The sequence below is a fragment of the Chinchilla lanigera genome, unplaced genomic scaffold, assembly GCF_000276665.1.
Source record: "Chinchilla lanigera isolate Chin_1 unplaced genomic scaffold, ChiLan1.0 scaffold00025, whole genome shotgun sequence".
NCBI lineage: Eukaryota > Metazoa > Chordata > Mammalia > Rodentia > Chinchillidae > Chinchilla > Chinchilla lanigera.
Genome location: NW_004955426.1, coordinates 20,159,848 through 20,180,722, shown reverse-complemented (window position 1 = coordinate 20,180,722; position 20,875 = coordinate 20,159,848). Strand labels below are relative to the sequence as shown.

Here is a 20,875-nt window from a genome sequence, read left to right as displayed (position 1 = left end):
TGTATTCTAATGTTGTGGGGTGGAACACTCTGTAGACATCTACTAAGTCCATTTGTTCACAGCTTTGGTTTAGATCTGTTATTTCCTTGCTGATTTTTTGTCCACTTGACTTATCTTTTTGTGTCAATGTGGGTTGAGGTCCCCTGTTATAATAGTGTTATTAATTATATGGGTTTTCATGCCTGTTAAGATTTGTCTTATATAATTTGGAACTCCGATATTTGGTGCATAGATGTTTATGATTGTTATCTCCTCCTCTTGCAATTTTCCCCTGACTAGTATATAGTGACTTTCTTTATCTCTTTTGATTGTTGTTGGTTTGAAGTTTACATGGTCTGCAAACAGAATAGCTACCCCTGCTTTTTTCTGGGTTCCTGTTGCATGAAGGATTGTTTTCCATCCTTTGACTTTTAGTCTGTTGATTTCCTTTTCAGTGAAATGTGTTTCCTGTATACAGCATATTGTTGGATTTTGTTTTTCAATCCACTCTACCAGTCTGTTTCTTTTGACTGGAGATTGAGGCCATTAACATTTGTAGTTACAACCAATATGTATTGATTTATCATTGTCATGTTATTTACTTGTGCTGGTGGCCTACTTTTTGTACCTGTGTATTTGTTTGCTCTTCTTGACGTTTCATTCCTACTGTTGTTTTTGAGATTGCAGTCAGATTTTTCTCTGTCCAGAATACCTTTTAGTACTCTTTATAATGCTGGCTTGGTGCTCATGAAGTTCTTCAATTGTTCTTTGTCATGAAAATATTTTATTTCTCCACTGAATTTGAGAGATAGTTTGGCAGGGTACATCAGTCTTGGTTGGAAGTTGTTCTGTCTCAAGGCCTGTAATATTTCACTCTGAGCTCTTCTTGATTGGATGGTTTGTGCTGAAAAGTCTACTGTGATTCTGATGGGCTTCCTTTTATATGTAATCTGTGTCTTTTCTCTGGCAGCTTTTAATATTCTGTTCTTTTGCTGGAGATCTGGGAACATGACTATTATATGTCTGGGTGTAGTTTTATTTTGGTTGTGGTTGTTAGGAGTTCTAAATGCCTCATTTACTGTATATCAGGTTCTGTTTCCATGCTCGGGAAATTTTCTGCTATTGTTTCTGCAAATAATCTTTTCATGTCAGTCATGTTTCTTCCTGCTGTTTCATTGACTCCTATAAGTCATACATTATTCCTCTTTGCCTCATCTTGCAGCTGTTGAATTGATTTTTCCTGGATCCTTGCTGATTTTTCAAGATCCATTCTTTCACAGTCGCTAGCTGCCATGCTGTCTTCAACGTCTGAGATTCTATCTTCAGCTTCATTCAAGCGGTTTTGGTAGCTTTCAGTGGCAGCTTTGTTTTCCTGGATGTCTCTTAGAATCTGGTTCATGTGTTCTAAGTCCTTTCTATATTTTTCACTGAACACTTCTGACTCTTGCCTTTGTTCTTCTATTTTCTTATATATTTCTTCTTCAGACTTTTTGAGCATTTCCTTCATTATTCTTGTCATTTCACTTTTTGCCTGAGAGATTATTTCTAGTCTCATCTCTTCTATGGCCTTATGGAGTTGTTTCTTTACCTCCATTGCAATCATTTCAGCTATTTCAGGCATGTGATTTCCACGTTCTCCTATGTTGATGTCTCCTGGACTTGTTCTGATTGGGGGGAAGTTCTGGGATTGTGTTTTAGTCTTTCATTTTGACATGTTTGCTACTGGTTGCAGAAAGCTCAGTTTTCCTCTTCAATAGCTGCTCAGCCAAGACAACTAGTGTCCCTATTTTTCCTGTTGTTCAGGTTTGCCTCTGGGTGACCTCTGAGTAGCGCTACTTAGTCTCGGGATTTCCAGCAGTTTTTGATTTGTATTTAGTTCTCAGACATGGGCACTTGTGTCAGATGATGGCCAACCATCTGATCCAGCATCCCCTTGCAGTTCAGTGCACATGCACGACCTGACTCAGGTTGCACTGGTGTGACAATCCCAGTCCAGTGGACCTATGTCTCCAGGCAGGTTAGGGTACAGGCATAATTCAGACACAAACGGCAGGGTCTACAGTTTGTGAACCACCTGAATCTATGTCTCCAGTCAGTTCAGGACACATACAGGAACCAGATGCAGCCTAGATGGGTAGCAGTCACAGACTTTCCCAGCCTTCGACTTGCTAGAGGATCTGGGCAAAGGCAAAGCACAGACTCGAACCCATGGGCTCTGCAGCTCCCAGAGTACTCACTCTCTCGGCACAGGGTGCATGGGGCTCGGAGAGTCTGCTCGCCCAGCCCTCAGCCAGAAAAGTCCCTGGGGCCTCTGAGTCAGGACCTCCTCTCTGCCATGGGTGCCGGATTGGCAGCGACTCAGTCTATAATGTCTGTGGGGTCCTTGTTCGCGCACTCTGCCCTTAGGGAGTAGATGGAAAATACCTGGCTCTCTCTGCACGTTTCAGCTGGGAACTGTGGTTGTGTGGGCCGAGCAAAGACTCGAACCCTAGGGCCCTGCAGCTCCCGGATTACTCACTCTCTGCGCAGGGCGTGCGGGGCTCAGAGAGCAAACTCAGCTATTTTAAATCCCTTCCCAGTGATCTTCCATCCTAACCTCCACTTGAAAATCTTAGTCCAATTTGATCTCTGCCATCAGCCATATGATTGGGGTTTGTATCTGAGCTTAGCCTGTGGAAAGTGAACACTACACCAAGAATGAAATCTCAGGTGTGTATTACTCTTACCATATAAATCACAGCCTGAAGTGCAGACATGAGACAGAAGGCATCTTTTGTCTTGCTGTAGCTCACAACAAAATAGAAGGGGTGAGCTAATAGATAGAAATTGCAATTCATGATAGAAAATGCTAGGGCCAAATAAAAGGTGCAACCAATGAATGCAACTGGAATTTCTTTTATATCTGTAGTTGAACCAAACTCTCCCCGGAATGTGACTTTGGAAGTAAAACAGCCAGAAGACAGAAAACCGTATCTATGGATAAAATGGATCCCGCCCAACCTAATTGACCTAATGTCTGGTTGGTTTGCACTAGAGTATGAAGTTCGATTAAAACCTGAGAAAGCAACTGAGTGGGAGGTGAGTCAAACAGAAACCATTTGAAGAAACCATGTTCTTTAGCAAGCATGAATGAGAACAGACCATTTACCCAATTAGTGGGCCACCATATTAATCTTTTCATGCAGACATAACCCATCCAGATTGGGAAAGGCCTTCTCTCCTCTGCTGGGATTGAAAAGGTTTATCTTCCTCTCTCCCAGAGATAGTTTTTTGCACTACACAAGTTTCTTCCCCCTGTTTCCCATCTACCTTGCTAAGGATATCTTAGATCCTGACAACCACACTGGAGGAAGAAATGTTGAGTATCCCAGTGCGATCTCTCTATGGTCAGTGGTTGTATTTGTAAAGAAATACTTTAGATACTTCAATGTAAAAGACAGTATATTACAGGTAGTATGATAGTCTATCTCTGGATATATATTTTTTAAAAAGAAAGATTCCCAAACATAGCCAAAATAATAGCAAAAATTTATTTATATTCTTTAATAACATGAAATAGTCAGCCCATATTTAATCAACTGACCATGTGTTTCAACAATAACTTTAACAACTGGTTTGCTGAACCACGAAGAATCCACTTCAAGACCACCTGTAGTATCTGGTTATTATATCCTTTCAGTTTTAGTGACCTCAGAAGGCTAGGCCACTTGATCAATAGACTAACCCACCTTGTCTAATTTGTTCTCTATGGGTTCATTTAGCTAATTTCTCTGCCTTTGTATTTCTTGCAAGCAGGCATTAGAACTGAAGACTTGATTAGATTCTGATTGAACAATTTTTGGCCCACACACTTCAGAGGTGATATGTCCTACATAACTCATGATTTCAATAGATACAGCCATTTGGTTAAACCATAAATGATGCTAAATTGATGCTTGGACTGGGGAGACAACAGTCTGATCCATTAATTTTAGAAGCATGTTTAACTTGTACACAATCATCTCAACACACATGAAGACACATGGGTTTAATGCCCATTAATAATCTTTGAATCCATCTCATGGGTTTAATGCCCATTAATAATCTTTGAATCAGTTACTTCCTTGGAAATTAGAAGGTTTTTTTAGCTTTATTATCCCTTCTATATTTATAATGTTAATTTACTTATAACATTTTCCTATCTCTCATGAAGTAGAATTGGGAGTATGTGGGATATTTTTTCTTTTGGAAATATGGTTCCATATGGAAGAATAGAAAACAGGTTGAATTTTTTTGTGTGTGAGAAAATGTTAAAGCAAGAAAGAGACAGAACTGAAAGAGTAGAATGGAATAATGAAAACATGGTATCCTCTAAGTATGGTAATCCACCCTAATGCCTCCAATAAATTATTATTCTGGGGAAAAGTTTCCCTCTTCATGACAAAATGCAGAAGTGAGTTTCTTTTCCTTTGATCCTCCTTAGACACATTCTGCAGGGCAGCAGACACATTTAAAGATTCTCAGCTTACACCCAGGACAAAAATACCTTGTCCAAGTTCGCTGCAAGCCAGATCATGGGTACTGGAGTAAGTGGAGCCAAGAGAACCTCATTGAAATTCCTGGTGGTAAGTAAGTGTCCTGGTTACCCTTGGCTTATAAGCCTGGATATTTTTAAATGGTAAATTTGCATGTAATTACTACTAATAGTGAACTTACTTTGAGCCTTTGCCAGAAGAATAAGCAGAGATAGGTTTATAATCTCTTTGCCAAATGCACAGACATTTGGAAGAGTTTGAATCACTCCCTGGCTTCCTGGGTCACTGTCACTGAGGCTCAGTTTTTAAAATAGTCTGTAGGCATGGCTCAGGGGATTTAATGATTAGTCATTCTGTCCTCCCCATCTATCTCATCTCTGTCACTTAGAAGACCCAGTCAAGACCATCATCTAATTATCCCAGAATTTATAAGATATCAACTCAAAGGTGTGAACTGTTTGGTCTCTAAAAAGAATTTCATGTTTGCCTCTTAGCCAAGACACAGTATATGAGAGATCTTCAGTGCTAACAAAGTGACATTAAATATAGTGGCTTTTATTCTATAAGGGAGTGAGTCCTCCTGCATTTCTAAAGTACCTTACAGTTTACAGTTTTTACCTCATTTAGTACCTCCAGTTCTCTTGGGTATTAAAGAAAATGTAATTACATTACATTTAGGAATTAAAAGTAAGGGAACTGAAAGTCAGTGAAGTTAGGCCCCTTACCAGGGCAACCCTACAAAGTCTAGCTTTTCCAACAACTTGTCTAGCTGAAGTATCAGGGGTTATTTGTGTGGCAAACTGGAAAGAGCACTGAATAACTGTGGCTCAGGACATGCAACTAGTTCAGCCCTGGCTTATACTAAATAAAAGCAGTGGGTTTAGCAGCAGAAATCCTGTGCTCTAATCCTGATTGCAACTCAATAGTGACATGACCACTCATAGATTTCTGCACCTATAAAACAAAGCAATATATTTTAAAAGGTTAATATGACTGTTGGTTTTTATTATTATTACTGCTATTGACCATGGATTCCTTTCTTAAAGAGCAAATAAAAGAATATGAAAGGATTTTAAAATGTGTAGACTATTGTAAAATATGTGCAACATATTAAAATATTAATAACATGGGAAAAATCAAACCTATCACTAATGCTGTGTTGAATTGCTCTCCAAGTCAAAAGACATACAATTTTTTCCAGTGGAAAAAAATCTTGTGTTCAAAAGTTTCATGCATAGACTGGTTGGTTTGTTTTTAATGATGCTGTCTGTGACCAAAGTTTTCTGGCTGTTTGTTTTTTAGACATCAGCATGAACAACGCAACTGTATGGGTCTTTGTGGCCATTCTCTCTGCTGTGGTCTGTTTGGTTATGTTCTGGACAGTGGCTTTAAAGGGCTACAGGTACTTCACTATCTGTCAGCCCTTCTTTCAACCACAGTTGTGAGGAATAATAGCAAAAACAGCAATATAGATTCTCTTTGCTTTTGAACAATTTCTTCCCAATTTGCAATATCTATTGTACATTTTGGGTCCTAGTTACTCCAGCTTAAAAGAAAAGAGAAACTGTGATGGGGGAAAGGGGAAAGAAAAGAATGGAAAAGGAATAATATGTATATATAAACAAGATAGCTAAGAAAGTTATTCTACTAGTTTCTCTTAGTTCATTGAAAATAAAGGTTTGTGCTTTTTATGGTTTATGTCTGTGTGTCCCCCCAATGCTTCATGCGGACATGAGGCAGGCTTTTAGAGTTGAATGATTGTGGGTGTGAGAGCTACACCGCCCTGGGGTGGATAGTTTGCATATGTAAGGGAGAGGAAGAAGCTGCTTGGGGCCATTCCTCCCCCATTCCGCCCTGGTGGTGGTGGTTGCTTAGCTGTGTGCTGCCGCCCTGAGATGCAGCCCTCTGCAGTGTGCCACTCTGCCTTATAATTGGCCAAGTATGGATTGAAACCTCCACAAACTGTAAGCAAAATAAACCTTTCCTTCCTTAATTTTGGGTGTCAGGTATTTTGTCCCAGCAACGAGAAAAAAGTAACCAAGACAGAATTTGGTACCAGGAGTGGGGTCGTTGCTGTGACTATATCTGACCATATGGTTCAAGAGCCTTTGGAAATGGCTTGTGGGGAATGTTTGGAAAAGTTTGGAGATGTCACCTGAAAGAGAAGCACTAGAACGCCTTCGGCTGTTCTGTTTGGGAGATTCTGGTCAGAGCTCGGAAGACCAGAAAGCTGATAGAAATCTTGCTGGTAAAGACCAGGTTTGGGAGGTTTCTGCTGGGAAGAAGGACTTCATTGGTTGTTGGACTCCAGATGATGTGTGCTATGGCTTGGCAGAAAGTTTGTCTGCATTTTGCTCGTGTCCAGAGACTTTGCCTAAGACTGAGATTAAGGATGGCAGTGGACTGATTAATCTGGCAAAACAAATATCAAGGCAGTCAAACTTTGGGGCAGTGGCATGGCTATTGTTGGGGGCTCTTAGCCAGATTTATATTGAGAATCAAGAACAAAAAGCCCTGCAGGATGATTTAAAATGTTGTGAGTTTGGCCAGAAAGAAAGCTCCAGTAAAGCTGTGGACTGCAAAGGTGGAGCTGAGGAGATCTCCATTCCTGAGAAGGAACAGGAGAATAGAAAAGATGGCCTGAGGGCATCACAAGAAGCAGCAAGTCTCCACCCTTTGCAGCCTCAAAACTGCAAAGGTGAAAGACCTTGCCTTGAGGAGAAAGCTGTTGAGCGCCATGTTCCAGAATGGCGGCGGCGGCCACACCAGGCTCCAGAATGGCAGCAGCATAAAAAATCTGCTCCTCAGAATTGGATTCAGAGTGCCCAGCGATCCAGGCACTCAACCCCTGTGGCCAAGAGAGAGGAAAACTTGGCTACTGCTCCAGGTGGCAGCAGACCTTGGCATCATCCATGTGGCCCTGGCTTTAGGTGCATGGAGAATGCAGGAGTTCTGAGGTTTAAGAGTCTTCCATCCAGATTTCAGAAGGCCTGAGAGGCCAGGCAGTGTGCCCCTGAGAGGGCAGTGTGTGAGGCTGTGAGTGTGAAGCAAAAGATGCCCTAGAGACCTCAGAAATTTAGAAAAGCCAGGACCGTGGATGATCTAAGGAAAACTGAATGGAGGGAGCAAAGCAGGCCTAAGAGAGAAGCCGTGGAAGCTGTAACCACCAGAAATGCCACAGGGGTGGACTCATGAAAGCCCTTTAGAGCTTACAATGTGCCACAGATTGCTTCAGATGCCGCATGTGGAACTACAGGACATGATGTTAGCCCTGCTGGATTTTGGACTTGCTTTGGTCCCAATGCTCTGTGTTCCCCTGTTTGTACCTTTTGGAATGGTACTGCTTATTTTGTGCCATTGAATGTTGGAAGTGTTTAACTTTTCATTTGTAAAGGTGCTCACAGCTGAGAGTTTGCCTTACATTTTGGAGGAGACTTGGAACTTGGACTTTTCAGCAATGCTGAAACTGTTAGGACTTTGGCAACTCTTGCAGATGGACTAATTGCTGTTTGTATGAAGGGATGGGCATGAGTCTTTGGGGGGCCAGGGGTGGAATGTTATGGTTTATGTCTGTGTGTCCCCCCAGTGCCTCATGCGGACATGGGGCAGGCTATTAGAGTTGAATGATTGTGGGTGTGAGAGCTACACTTGCCCTGGGGTGGATAGTTTGCATATGTAAGGGAGAGGAAGAAGCTGCTTGGGGCCATTCCTCCCCCATTCTGCCCTAGTGGTGGTGGTTGCTTACCTGTGTGCTGCCGCCCTGAGATGCAGCCCTCTGCAATGTGCCACTCTGCCTTATAATCTGCAAAGTACGGATTGAAACCTCCACAAACTGTAAGCAAAATAAACCTTTCCTTCCTTAATTTTGGGCATCAGGTATTTTGTCCTAGCAGTGAGAAAAAGTAACCAAGACAGTGCTACCAATGTTTGTACAATATCTCATGCCTATATCCTGTACTCTGAGTAACTACTCTGAAGATAACAATATGCAATGTATTAATTATTGTTACTCTCCTGTTACCTTGTTTTAAATTTCTGGGGTTCTTTTTTTCCTTTTTAATACAGAGATGATGGAAACATACAGATAAGTCCAAATTTCATTTTAGCCATTAACTTGCAGTGTGTTTGCCCATAAAAAATCTTTTATGAGTATAAAAAAGTAAAAAAACACATTGATTCATTTGAAGTAGGGACTCTTTCCATCAAGTGAAGGTTCACAGTTGTTAAATAGTAAAAATCTTGTAAGAGCAGCTAAAATTAAGAAAAGCAAATTATTCAAGTGATCCACTAGCTCCAGAATCTTCCTGAATTAGCCAGAGCAAATTTTAATGTAGGTCTCTGTAATTATTATCTCTATCATTTATTGTTAGTTTCACACAGACCTAGAACTCTTCATGGAGCAATCATTTAAAAGCAATCTTTTAAACATTGCAAAGTGAAAAGATGAGTCACTTATCTAATCTCTCAAATTACTTTGCAGAATGATAACCTGCATCTTTCCACCAATTCCTGGGCCGAAAATAAAAGGATTTGACACTCATCTGCTAGAGGTAAGTGCAACTGGTAGAGACTGTATGTGACTCTCTTCTTTGTGATAATGAACTTTATACATGCACACACCATCCCATTAAGCCAGCTTAGCCTTCATGGTCACTCTTCTCTAGCTGCTGCTCCTCATTAGCATGTGCGTAACCAGAAAGAGCTGTGAGAGATGAGGGTGTTAACTATCAGATACTAACAGTCAGAGGGCATGGAGGGAAAGCCAGACAAATATAAAAACACACGGTAATGCTTGCTAGATTTGCTCATTAGCACAAAGAGAACCATTTGGAACAAATGATCAACTTAGTAATAGAGTGAATATTTTGATTCATATAAAACAGGAACCCACAACCACCACCTCCAACATATACTGGTAAATGCTGTCACCTGAATGTTCTTTTAATAAAGCCATAGTGACAGAATATTCTGTTGCCCCTATTGCTCAGTTTCTTCAGTCGGTTAAGACTGGATCAGTCCAATGGGAGCTGGTATTTGCCAAGACACATTATACTGAACCAAAGGAAACTTAAAGGTTAAACGTATTTTGAATGAAAAGGGAGATTAGAATATTTTTAATTTCTCTCTAAATTGAAAGGTAGAGTTTCAATTTGAACTTAACCTGAACAGTGATTGATCTGAAAAGCTAGTATCTGTGAATAATTGCAAATTCCAACTGACCCAGTTACTGAGAGGTTGATAGTGTAAGAATATGAAAAGTGAGTCCCAGAGAATTTGATTTGTCTGCAGCTCTTTTCGGTTGTGAATATCACTGCAGGGACTTGAGCCTAGGAGTTTTGGATCCTGGTCCAGTGCCCTCTACCCACTATCTAGTCTAGCACTGACCTTTATAGAACCAGCATCAGTACCTCAACTAACTAAATTAACTACAATGGAGCTCATATCTCAACCTCCCAGCCATTCAGAGGCTTAATGATAGTGTAGCTAATTTGAGGGTTGAAAAAGTACAATATTCTCCCTTTCATGATCTCTAATCCTCAAAAACATCCCTCCCAAATCCATAATATTATTCCCATTTTTTAAATGGAGAAGCTGGGATTTACACAGTAGTTTGTCCAAAGTCATCTATAGCCTATAAGCGATAAAGCAAAGGCATAGGCATAGGCATAGGCACCAGCACCTTATTTAAATCAGAGAACCAGGGAAAAGAGAAGCAGTAAGGGGAAGAAGAAAGAGAGGGAGAAGAAAAGGAGGAGGAAGAAGAACAGGGGAGAGAAGAAAATATGAAGTAGGCAAAATGAGGGAACAGAAGGAGGGGAAGGAAAAAGAGGAATAGAAGGAAGGAAGTGAGAGGAAATTGAGAAAGAGGAGAAAAAAGGGAAGAGAGAATAAATAGGAAGAGGGGGAGAAAAAGACAAGGATTGCAGGAAAGGAAAAAGAGGGGAATTAACTCATCACCAAGTCTAAAGAGGAGTGGAAGAGGTTAGAAGCCCAGCAGTGAGTCCAGAACTGCTCTGCCAATGAGTGTCCAAGTGCTAGATCCATATGTGAACACTGTGGCTTCAGATGGTTCCCAAGATCTTTTTATTTGATAGTTTATGTTTATGATATGTATGTATACTACTTGCCCATTGAACCAATGGTCATTACTGCTTAGAGAGAAATTAAGTGAAACTAATAAATTAATTTAAAGAAAGGTATTTGATGAGTAGTAACCAGAAGGTGACTATAGATGGCCTGGTACACAAATGCCTGGTGTTTGGGAAATCCTGTGAGGTTGTTACCATACCCACCCTGCTCAAGTAATAAACAGACATCACTCATATGTGATGCAGACTGGGCATGTGATAAAGCTAACAGCGCTCTCTCTTTTTGTGTCTATGTTTCCATAGAAAGGCAAGACTGAAGAACTCCTGAGTACCTTGGGATGCCAAGACCTTCCCCCAACTTCTGACTGTGAGGAGTTGCTGGTGGAGTTTTTAGAAGTAGGTGACTCTGACGACCAGCAGCTAATGCCAGCTTTTTCCAAAAAATACCCAGGTCAAGTTGTGAAATCCCAACATCCAGATCCCGATAATGACTCTGGCCATGGAAGTTGTGACAGCCCTTCCCTTTTGTCTGAAAAGTGTGAGAGACCCTGGGCCAATCCTCCCACTTTCCACACTCCTGAGGTCATTGAGAAGCTAGAGAATCTGGAAGCAAATATTACCTGCACCTGGGACCCCCAGACCAGAAGCACAGAAGACAAAATCCTTCACTTCCATGCTAACGGATCCAGATCCTCAACCTGGCCTTTACCTCAGCCTACCCAGCACAACCCGAAGTCTCCTTACAACAGCACTGGTGAAGTATGTGAGCTGACCATGGGCCCCAAAGCTGCAGTGGCCACTGTGTTAGACAAATCAGGCAGAGATGCTTTGAAATTCTCTAAAACCATTGAGGCTGGAGTTGGGGGAAAGGCAGTTGAGCAGATTGAGGTGGAAAGCTTCCCTTCTAAGACTGAGCAAGACACAGCATGGCTTCTGCCCCAGGAAAAAGGCCCCTGCATCCCTGCTAAACCCCTGGATTATGTGGAGATTCACAAGGTCAACAAAGATGGAGCACTGTCATTGACCCCAAAACAGAAAGAAAGCATTGACCAGACAGAGAAGCCACAGGCTCCCGAAAATTGTAAAGAGTATGCTAAAGTGGCCAGAGTTATGGATAACAACATCCTGGTGTTAGTGTCTGATCCACGAGCTCAAAACAAAGAGGCTGTACCACCCCTTCAGCAGAATCAAACTGAGAAAGACACAGGCTACAACACTGCAACACCAAGCAACTGCAGACTCCAGCGGGGTGGTTTGGAGTACATGGACCCTGCAAGCTTCATGTGCTCCTTTCATGGGCAGGTTGATTAATGAAATGATCGGTGATAATGTGATTTTTCTTCAGGTACCACTACAGAGTTATGAAAAACCATCTGCTAATGATGTTTAAGAATGTGGGTAGAATAGCACTACTTCGCTCCTTTTCATGGTCCATGCACAGCCACTTGCCTCTTTCTTCAACAGCTGATTTCCAAACGAATTATTTTGTCTCCATGATTTGTAGATTTACTTTTTTCTATTAGTTATAAAAATTATGTGTTCAGTGAAATAAAAGCACATTGCTTAGTACTCTTGATGGACACTGCCAATGGGGCATATCCTCTGGGAAAGGCTTTGGTGTTAGTGTGTGTCAGAAGGCAATGAAAAGATCAAAATGGTTTTGCACAAGAAGGTGACAGATACACAGCAAATGAAAACCACTTTTGAAGACCAATTGCCTAACTTTTACACTACTCCTTCATTTTATTAGGATTATTCCAATAAAACACATTTAATGAAAATGCATTCCAGAATAACTGAAGAATTGTTTGCACCAATTCCTATACCTTACTAACACACTGTTGATATGCGAGTGAAATGACAACCCTAATTTTCTCTTAAGATAGTTCGAATGTGTCAGGTATGTGTTTCTCCCCTAAATTTTATTTCATTCTGAAGTCTCTATATAGCTTTGGAAAGTAAAATTCTCTGCTGCACAAGAGGCAAATGAATCATGTGGTGAATCTTTTTAGGATGTTTTCCTGTTTCACTTCAGCAAGTTAGATAATTAATTATACACCCTAGTCTTTGCTTAGTGAAAAAAATTCCCAAAGACAAACTTTAAAAGACAAACTTTAAAAGAATCACAGCAGGATGCTAATAGAAACACTGCCTTACTGTACATACAAATTCTACTTTAATACAAGCCCATAAGTTTAGCAATGTATTTTTGAAGACTATTTTTCTACTGATTAGGTAAAACAAAGGACTATTTTCTATTTTCCCGGTACAGTTCTTTAAGTATTCAGTGGATACAGTACTTGCTGCTACAAGGTGACAATGAGTATTCGAGGTATATATGCAGTTCTTGTTTGTGGGGTAAAATGCCATATGAAATAGATGACAAAATTCAGTTTCCAACACAATGGAGTATATTCTTTGATTCTTTTTATGTCCAGGATACCTTAAGCTGAAACAACTACCCCCAACCTAGGGTTTTAGGGCTCTCCACAGACCAGAATAGATTTTGCCTGTGGCTTCAGGGCTATTCTAGGGCTTTGGCCTATCAACAAGTGTATCTTCATAAAGCTACCATAAAAATGGAGGAGAATGTGATTTCTAACACCTGTTAGGTTTTGTTTTGTTTTTCTGAGCACTTTTTGGCAGCAGAAGAATTTTAAGAAAAACCAGGAGCTAGTACCTCTCTGGAATATATCTATTTGCAAAACGTTGGCAGAGGTAGATACCATACTCATATCAGAAGTGTTCAAATAAAAGTTCAAGGAAAGCAGACATCTGTAGAACATCAGGAACATCTCCAGAACTCGAGGTATGGTAGTGGGAGTCTGCACATCAGTTCCAAGGGTAGGCTCCTTGAAACTGGTTGAAGCTTGGATTTCCATTTTAATGGGAGCATCCATTACTTATCTACTGCTCAAACTGCTTCCTTATATTTTTCATTTTACCTCTTGACAAATCCATCTTCTTTTCATTCACTACATGGACATAAAGAAAAGGAAACTCACTCTGCAAGTTAAACATTCACTTCCATATTGATAGGAACTGGACACAGATGTTTCCTGATGAATGAAAGTGAATACTTTACCAGTGCTTTGTGAACTGCAAAAGTAAAAGATCTGAAGCTTTATTTTCCCAGTACAGTGTACAAACAACTTCTTGTGAGTGAAGGAAGCATAAATAAAGTTTTCCATGCTCATTCCATCTCATATCCTCAATACTCAGTGTGTGAGAAGTAACTGTATGGGAATCACCCAGCCACTGCTTGAAAATTTTGTTTGCAGAATCTCAGGCTCCAGACCAGACCTACAAAATCAGCATCTGCATTTAAGATCTAGATGATTCCTTGTACGTTGAAACCTGAGAAGCACTGTCCTAGATGACCATTTCCACTGAAGGTTATCTTACTGCATGCAAACACTCCTCCACAGGAAAGTACAGATCCAGTCTGTGTAACTTACAATGAACAAGCCTGTCTGTAAGAGAAGGCAAAAAAAAAAACAAATCTATTAGTGGTTAAGGTGTACATAATGGCATTTTGTTTATATGAATATGATAAAATTTCTATATCTGTATACATATGTCTTATAATTTTAAAACAAAAATAATCTGATTTTGAGATATAATTTTACATATATGAAGAATATTTTGGCTGGCTAAAGATTCTAACCAAATCTCAAAAAAGCACCAATTAGTAATCATTAAATAAAGTCAAGACTACAATCCCATCAACGCTATGATCAACTGTCACTGTGTAAGTTTTGTTTTTTTCATGGCCTAAAATATTTTTTCTTAAGGAGACAGCCCTTTGTATGGAAGAATGCATACTAGAGTTGAAGAGACCTGGATTCTAGTCCTAAATGTTTTACCTTGGAGAGACTAAGTCCCTTCTGTCTCAGCTTCTTCTGAAGAAAACATTGGAAACAATAATCTCTAAGATCCTTTTAAACTCTGAGTCCTTGCTTCCATGACTCACTAAATATTTTCCCACAAAGATAATTTGAACCAATGCCTTGTATCTTAATTAAGCTATCAAATAATTGAAATAATTGGTCTTCATTATGGAAATACAAAGTAATCATCAGTGATGCATTCATCGTACTTCATTTTTTAAATCATCAGCTCCAACTGGTCTTAATATATTTCACATGCACTTTATTAGTTATGTAGGCACAGAATCATATCTAAAATTGTGTGCAAACACATAGAGATGAGAAACCTAAGATAGAAAATAGACGTGTGGGAAAATTCAATGACTCTTTAACTGATCTCTAATGGAAGCAAGTCTTGTTCACTCCTCATGTAGTCCAGCAGCCTCAAACCTTTTTTCTAGCTATTGATAGATAGCCAGATCTATCTGCCTATGACCAATATCTGCCTACTGATCATAGTTTACAAATAATCATTTCCCAAGTGACTTATAGAGCCTTATGCTCTGAGTTATGAAAATTCATACTTTTATTAACAAATACTTAAATATTTAAGTTATAAAGCACATGGAACCTGGGTAGAGTCAATAAATGACTTCTGGGAGCTTATCATTCAAATGGCAAAACATTCCCTGACAACGGGCGCCCCAAGGTGAGCACAAGTTACTACAGAACATCACTGATTTTTGTGGATGTTACATTTTCCTAAGTGCCTAAGACCAATACTGGGGGTCAGTTATGGACTAAAGATTCAAACTGATTTGGTCTGAAGAAATAGGTCTTTTACTGTCTATATAACATCAAAGAAGTTTGACTCTTTGCCCTATGATGACCCAACTGAACCGGTGAGGAAATCAGGCTAGATGACCTAAATTAATGAGCAACCAGAGGCACCCAAGTTCCAAGTAGTAGTTCATCTCTGGAGGAAAGCTGGCTTTCTCTGTTTTGAGCTGCCCTCTGCTGCCCAGCATTTGCAGAAAGAGTTGGCCCTGCCCTTAGTACCTTCCCTATCTCCCTAGAATAGACAAGAAAGAAACCAATTTGTATGTTTTTAGGAAGTGCCTTTACTTTTATAAAAAGCTTTCATTTTGCAAGAAAGTTCTATTGAGTGGAAAGTAAAATATACCTAATGTAAATTTCTCTTAAATGAATTGAGAGATGAAAAAAGAGAGGCTAGAAAGGAAATGATAAAATGGTCTAAGGACTAACCAGCACAGTGTTCAATGGTTTTTGTATATTGTCCCATTGAGTTACCATACAGCTGATGTGAATAGTGTAACTTAATTTGTCGGATAAGAAATTGAGTCTGGGGGCTGGCGATACAGCAGTGGTATAAGCGCCCACCTGGCAAGCACAAGGTCCTGAGTCTGATTCCCAGTACAAAAAAGGAAAAAAAAAAAAAAAAACCTTGAGTCTAGCTACGATTGTAGGATAAATCTATCACCCTATTATTCTAGCGTCTCCATTTAAAAACATTGGTGAACTTTTAAGTATCACTGAATTGCATGTAAGTGCCTGAAAAAGATAATTGTACACTTTGAAATTTTGCACACAGATGGAAAAATATTAATGACTGAACCCCTCTTCCTAGTGCTGCTAACATAGATTTGCTATTGATTAAGCCTTGTGTGTACTTCAGTGAGCAAATTTCCTTTTCTGCCCTTTAGACTCAAGCACAATATTGTTCTTACTAAGATAGTAACTGAGTACTCAATGTTCAGCTCTAGGTCACCTCATTGTCACTAAACAGGCTAGATGACCTTGCTTAAGTTCTTTAAATTCTTGTCACTATTTCCTCATTTGCTCAATGAGTGAGTCGGCCAAAAATGCTTCTAACATTTCCAGCTCTGTCTTTAATTCTCTTAATCTAGGTAATCCAAACCTTCAAGTCAAAGGCCTAGGTGCCATCTCTTGCTGACATGTTCCTGACCTAACCAGTGAATTCCTGACTCAGTGTGTCTGCAAAAATGCTTCAGAGAAAAACAGATTCATTTCTTAAGGTCCAATAGATTGAATGTCTTCATGTCCCCTTTTCCTTCCTTCCTAGTTTACATTGTAGGTGGTCACTGCCTCTCTTCTCCTACAGGCTAAATATGTACAGTAGCAACCATAGAATCCAGAACACACAAAATTACTCATAAACAATTATTTTGGCCCTGCAAAGAACAGATCAAATATGAAATCACCATACAGATATCCAAGCCCAAGCTGAGGGTCACAAGTAAACCCATTTAGAGATTCACATGAGTAAAGATTTGAGTCTATATTCATTATTTAGTTAACTCAAAGACCATCAATGAATCCAAGCTATCCTATTGACTAGACACTAGAAGTCTTAGAAGAAACAAAAATATACAGTGATTGCTTTAGAGCTTACGAACTAACCAGAAACTGTATTTATAATTGCAGCCTAGATTTATTTTATGTTTAACAAATACATCTGTAAAATTATCTATAAATCAAACAGAAGTTCTCTCCAAACTTTTGTTTCTCAGGGAAGTGAATTTTTTTATTGGGACACTGTGATATCTATTTCAGTTTAAGTAAAAAGAACAGAAGATAACAGGTTATTTCCAAAGTTCTAGGCATCTCAGTGTGCTAATAAATGCCAAGATTACCTACTAAACCCAATGTTAGAAAAAGGACGAATCTATTAATTCTCTCAGTTTATGGCCATAAAATCTGGAAATGCACTTAATTTACACCAAAGGCTGGCAGCTATTCTGTCCATAATGATTCCTTTGATTTATACCCTAAATTCAATTAAACACCATGGAGACGTGCACAGTGGAAAGATATAACCTGTTTAAACGGTGTATCAACCTACACTTTGCCTGCTGCTATTTTAAAAATAAAAAAACAACTCTAAAATCTTTGGGAACCCTATACTTTGCCTGCTGCTATTTTAAAAATAAAAAAAAAAGCTCTAAAATCTTTTGGAACTAAAGCAGTAATATTAGAAATAACCTTTAATAGTTATGGTCAAATTGTGCTTAATCTGGATAAACTTCAAAATACTGAGTTTTTCTGAGCACATTTTGCAAATCTTCAGGCAGGATCTTTCTGTCATATTATCTGAAATTGGGAATCTAAGCAAATTTACTTCTGAAAAATTACTTGCTTTATAAAAGTCCTGAAAAAAATGACACTGAAATGACAAGATTCCCTCTGTGTCCTAATAACCTTCATTCAGATCTACTTATAAAAAGATATTACATCTCATGCTTTGACCGTTTCAGTGGCGTATGTAGTTGTCTTACGACATTACTGACTTTAATCAATATTGTATACCATATTGTTTTATGCGTTTGAAAATACTATATGTCACATTAAACTATATACTCCTTATGAAACACATCATGTAATGGAAATGAAAATCATTATTTAATGACATAATTTATCTATACATAATTTCAATGTGATCCTGTCTGTCTATAAAACAAAACTAAAAATATGTAATAATATATTTGTGGAAACTGTGAATGCACTAATTTTTTCTGTGATCTGTCTAGAAGTAATATATGCAGTTATGCAGCTGTTCTGGGCGTTATGTGTTTAAAGTACAATCTAACAACTGCTTAAATGTCAACTCCTCCACTTTGCTTCATGTGACTACTGAGTCTTCATGTGTGTTTGCATCATGAATCTGGCGTTTTCACTTCATCATTCATTGAAACAATTTAAGATTCTCATGTGGAAACCAAAGCAATCTAGACCCCACCCACTGAGTGATTTTGTCTCTTATAAAGCCATATTGAAGTGAAGTCTGTGCCACAGTACAAAGTTCCATATTTTCAAAGCTACCACTACCTCTGCTTTTTCCCTAGAAAATGCCAAGCAAACTTCAACATTAAGTAGGAAACCAGATGTGATTGTTACGGTATATTGCTGGAGTTATTTTTGTAGATTATACCTTCTAATTCACCACTTTGCAGGTTTTTTCTGTTTTCTGAGTAACCACCTTTTACATTGTTATATTTTATTTAGAAAAACTGGCTGATGAGTGAAATTCAAAATGAATACATAGTCATCAAATTAAAAAAAACCCAGATACAGGTTTACTTCTTGTAAGTCACTTCACAGCGTTTGCCCAAAGCCATGATAATGTATGCAATTATTGAAAATGCTCAGCTCAGTGCCTCGCTCAGTAGACGTTTCCTTCCACTGCTTACCTTTCCTCTCTTTTTTTCATACTTGAAACACAGAAGAGCAAATTTACATGTACGTTGCTGAAACAATTTTCTTGAAAAGTGTTTGCTGCTAACAGATCTATAATCAGGAATACAATTTAATTTCTCTAAATACCTTAAAAATAAACCTTTTCCTTATTTGATTTTAGACATCAAATACACTATGGTATGGGAAACATCAGCCGTTTATCGGAAATAATTTCAATTTAGTTTTTAAAACTCATCTCTATGTTTTTGTTATAATGTCATTGTTTCTCCTTTTTAACCTCCAAGAGGTATAGACTACAGTCTTCTGGTTGGTTATCTTGCATTTCTTATTCTGTAAATCTTTGATTATTGCACATTATGGTTGCTGTTTTCCAAGGATTTATTCATCTGCGTCCTTCTATTTCACAGGAACAGCATGGACAGTTAAATCTTTAAATCTTTGTCAGTAGAATGGGAGATTATGCTAACTGCTATTCTCACATCTTCATTTTTACTGCATGCCAAAAACAATGCTTGCCAAACAAAATTTTGGATAGCCTAGTGTAATATGATTATTATGTCTCTATTTATGTCATTATTCAAAACACCCAGCTCAGTGTTTGACTCAATAAATGTTTATTTCTCTTGCCTATTTTTTATCTTTTTGTATTTGAAATGAGGACAAGTAGAATAACATGTGGTTGATGCAATTTAGGTTTTTGCTGCTAAAAGATCTATAATCAGGGAATTTTTCTTATAAATTTAACCAAAACATCTTTTCTTGTTTATCCTACCATATGATTACAAAGCAAAATTACTAACCCATCAAAAAAAGATACAGAATCCCTTTGAATGTCCATAAATATTATTAACATCTTATCTGGCAAATTCTATCAGATGAAGTGTAAATGGATAACATAACAAATCTAGATCTAAAAATCACCTACTATTCCGCTAGTATCACAAGATTGTGAAATTGTGGGTAAGGCAGTGCTTTGCAAACTATTCTCTGTCACCTTCTAATTATCTGATGCCATATGCTACTGAAAAAGAAGGAATTTCTTTCTGATATGAATGTCAAACTCTCAAATTTGGCTTTAAGCAAAGAAACATTCTCTCTTCTGTGCTTCTATTGGAACTTTTCATTTACGGGTCCATGAATTTTTCTCAAGCTGCAAAATTTGGAGTGTCAGTCTCCAGTCACAAGATCTGTACAATTAGTCAGGGGCTGTGTAAATAACACATAGTTTTCAAAAAGTATTTCACATGCTTTCCTGAAAGAAATCAGAAATTCTATGTTGCTACATTTTACCAGAATCCCATCTGAAATCTTAATCCAGTCAAGACTGCTACCTACATTTTACTTACCAAAATTTATACATTCTGAATCTACCTCATTTTTAAGGGATGGAAGATTCATCTTCCATGCTGGTATGAAGAAGAAGGATACAAATGAAAAGTATGAGAATATGGTCATTGAAAAACCCCCAACAGAAGTCTTCTTGGGTATGGGGTGTGGTGAAATTCCTACCAGCTTTGAGTCCCTCTAAACTGTGTAGGCAAAACTGAACTTGTTGTAGATATTATAAATATATTCCACTTTAGAAGTCCTGACACGTATAATTGGAATTCTTTTATCTATAACCCCATCCACCCACTCCACAGGACCCACCAGAGCTCCCGCTGCCCATGCAAATGTTAAGCATCTCATTAAGATCAAGTTCACATTAAAACTGACTTGAAGCACAGATGTTTTTATAGTTGCTGTAAAGTATTTTTTAAAGAAAAGGTTAGAGGATGTCAGCCAAATAAAACATAATGTGAATGTTGGGTAGCAAACACTGGTATAAGAAAAAGTAACTCAGGAAGTTTTATAACCACATTTATAAAAGTGTTTAAAGGGATTTGTATATGGCAAAGTTACATTTTTAAGTGACACATTTGTTACTTGTAAAATTATTAAAATTACAAGGTAAATTTAAATGACATTTCCTAATAGTTTTACTTTACATGGTCAATATTGACCTGTAGCTAAACTATGTAACTTTATAATGCATTTTTCGATCACTTTTCAGAGCAAATTCTTTTGCAATGGTAAAAATGCTTAGTTTAAATTGATTTAGGGGCTGGGGATTTAGCTCAGCGGCAAAAGCGCCTGCCTGGCAAGCGCAAGGTCGTGAGTTCGGTTCCTGGTACCGGAGAAAAACCAA

At 38.5% G+C, this 20,875-nt stretch overlaps 1 protein-coding gene and 1 long non-coding RNA gene across 5 annotated transcripts in view; one reads left to right on the top strand and one right to left on the bottom strand.

Moving 5' to 3' along the window:
- The window catches only part of Prlr (prolactin receptor), a 165,283-nt gene extending 145,966 nt beyond the window's left edge, over window positions 1–19,317 (top strand). For all 4 annotated transcript variants that reach the window (XM_005386193.2, XM_005386194.2, XM_013515018.1 and 1 more), the window contains exons 5-9: window positions 2,888–3,057; window positions 4,442–4,583; window positions 5,796–5,895; window positions 8,974–9,043; window positions 10,886–19,317. In XM_005386193.2, the coding sequence (XP_005386250.1) occupies window positions 2,888–3,057; window positions 4,442–4,583; window positions 5,796–5,895; window positions 8,974–9,043; window positions 10,886–11,893 (1,490 nt within the window). In that variant the 3' untranslated portion in view covers window positions 11,894–19,317. The remainder of the gene's footprint in view (window positions 1–2,887; window positions 3,058–4,441; window positions 4,584–5,795; window positions 5,896–8,973; window positions 9,044–10,885) is intronic.
- LOC102007790 overlaps window positions 13,968–20,875 on the bottom strand; it is an 11,772-nt gene continuing 4,864 nt past the window's right edge. Inside the window, exon 3 of the long non-coding RNA XR_261208.2 lies at window positions 13,968–14,055. This is a non-coding gene — a long non-coding RNA (uncharacterized LOC102007790). The remainder of the gene's footprint in view (window positions 14,056–20,875) is intronic.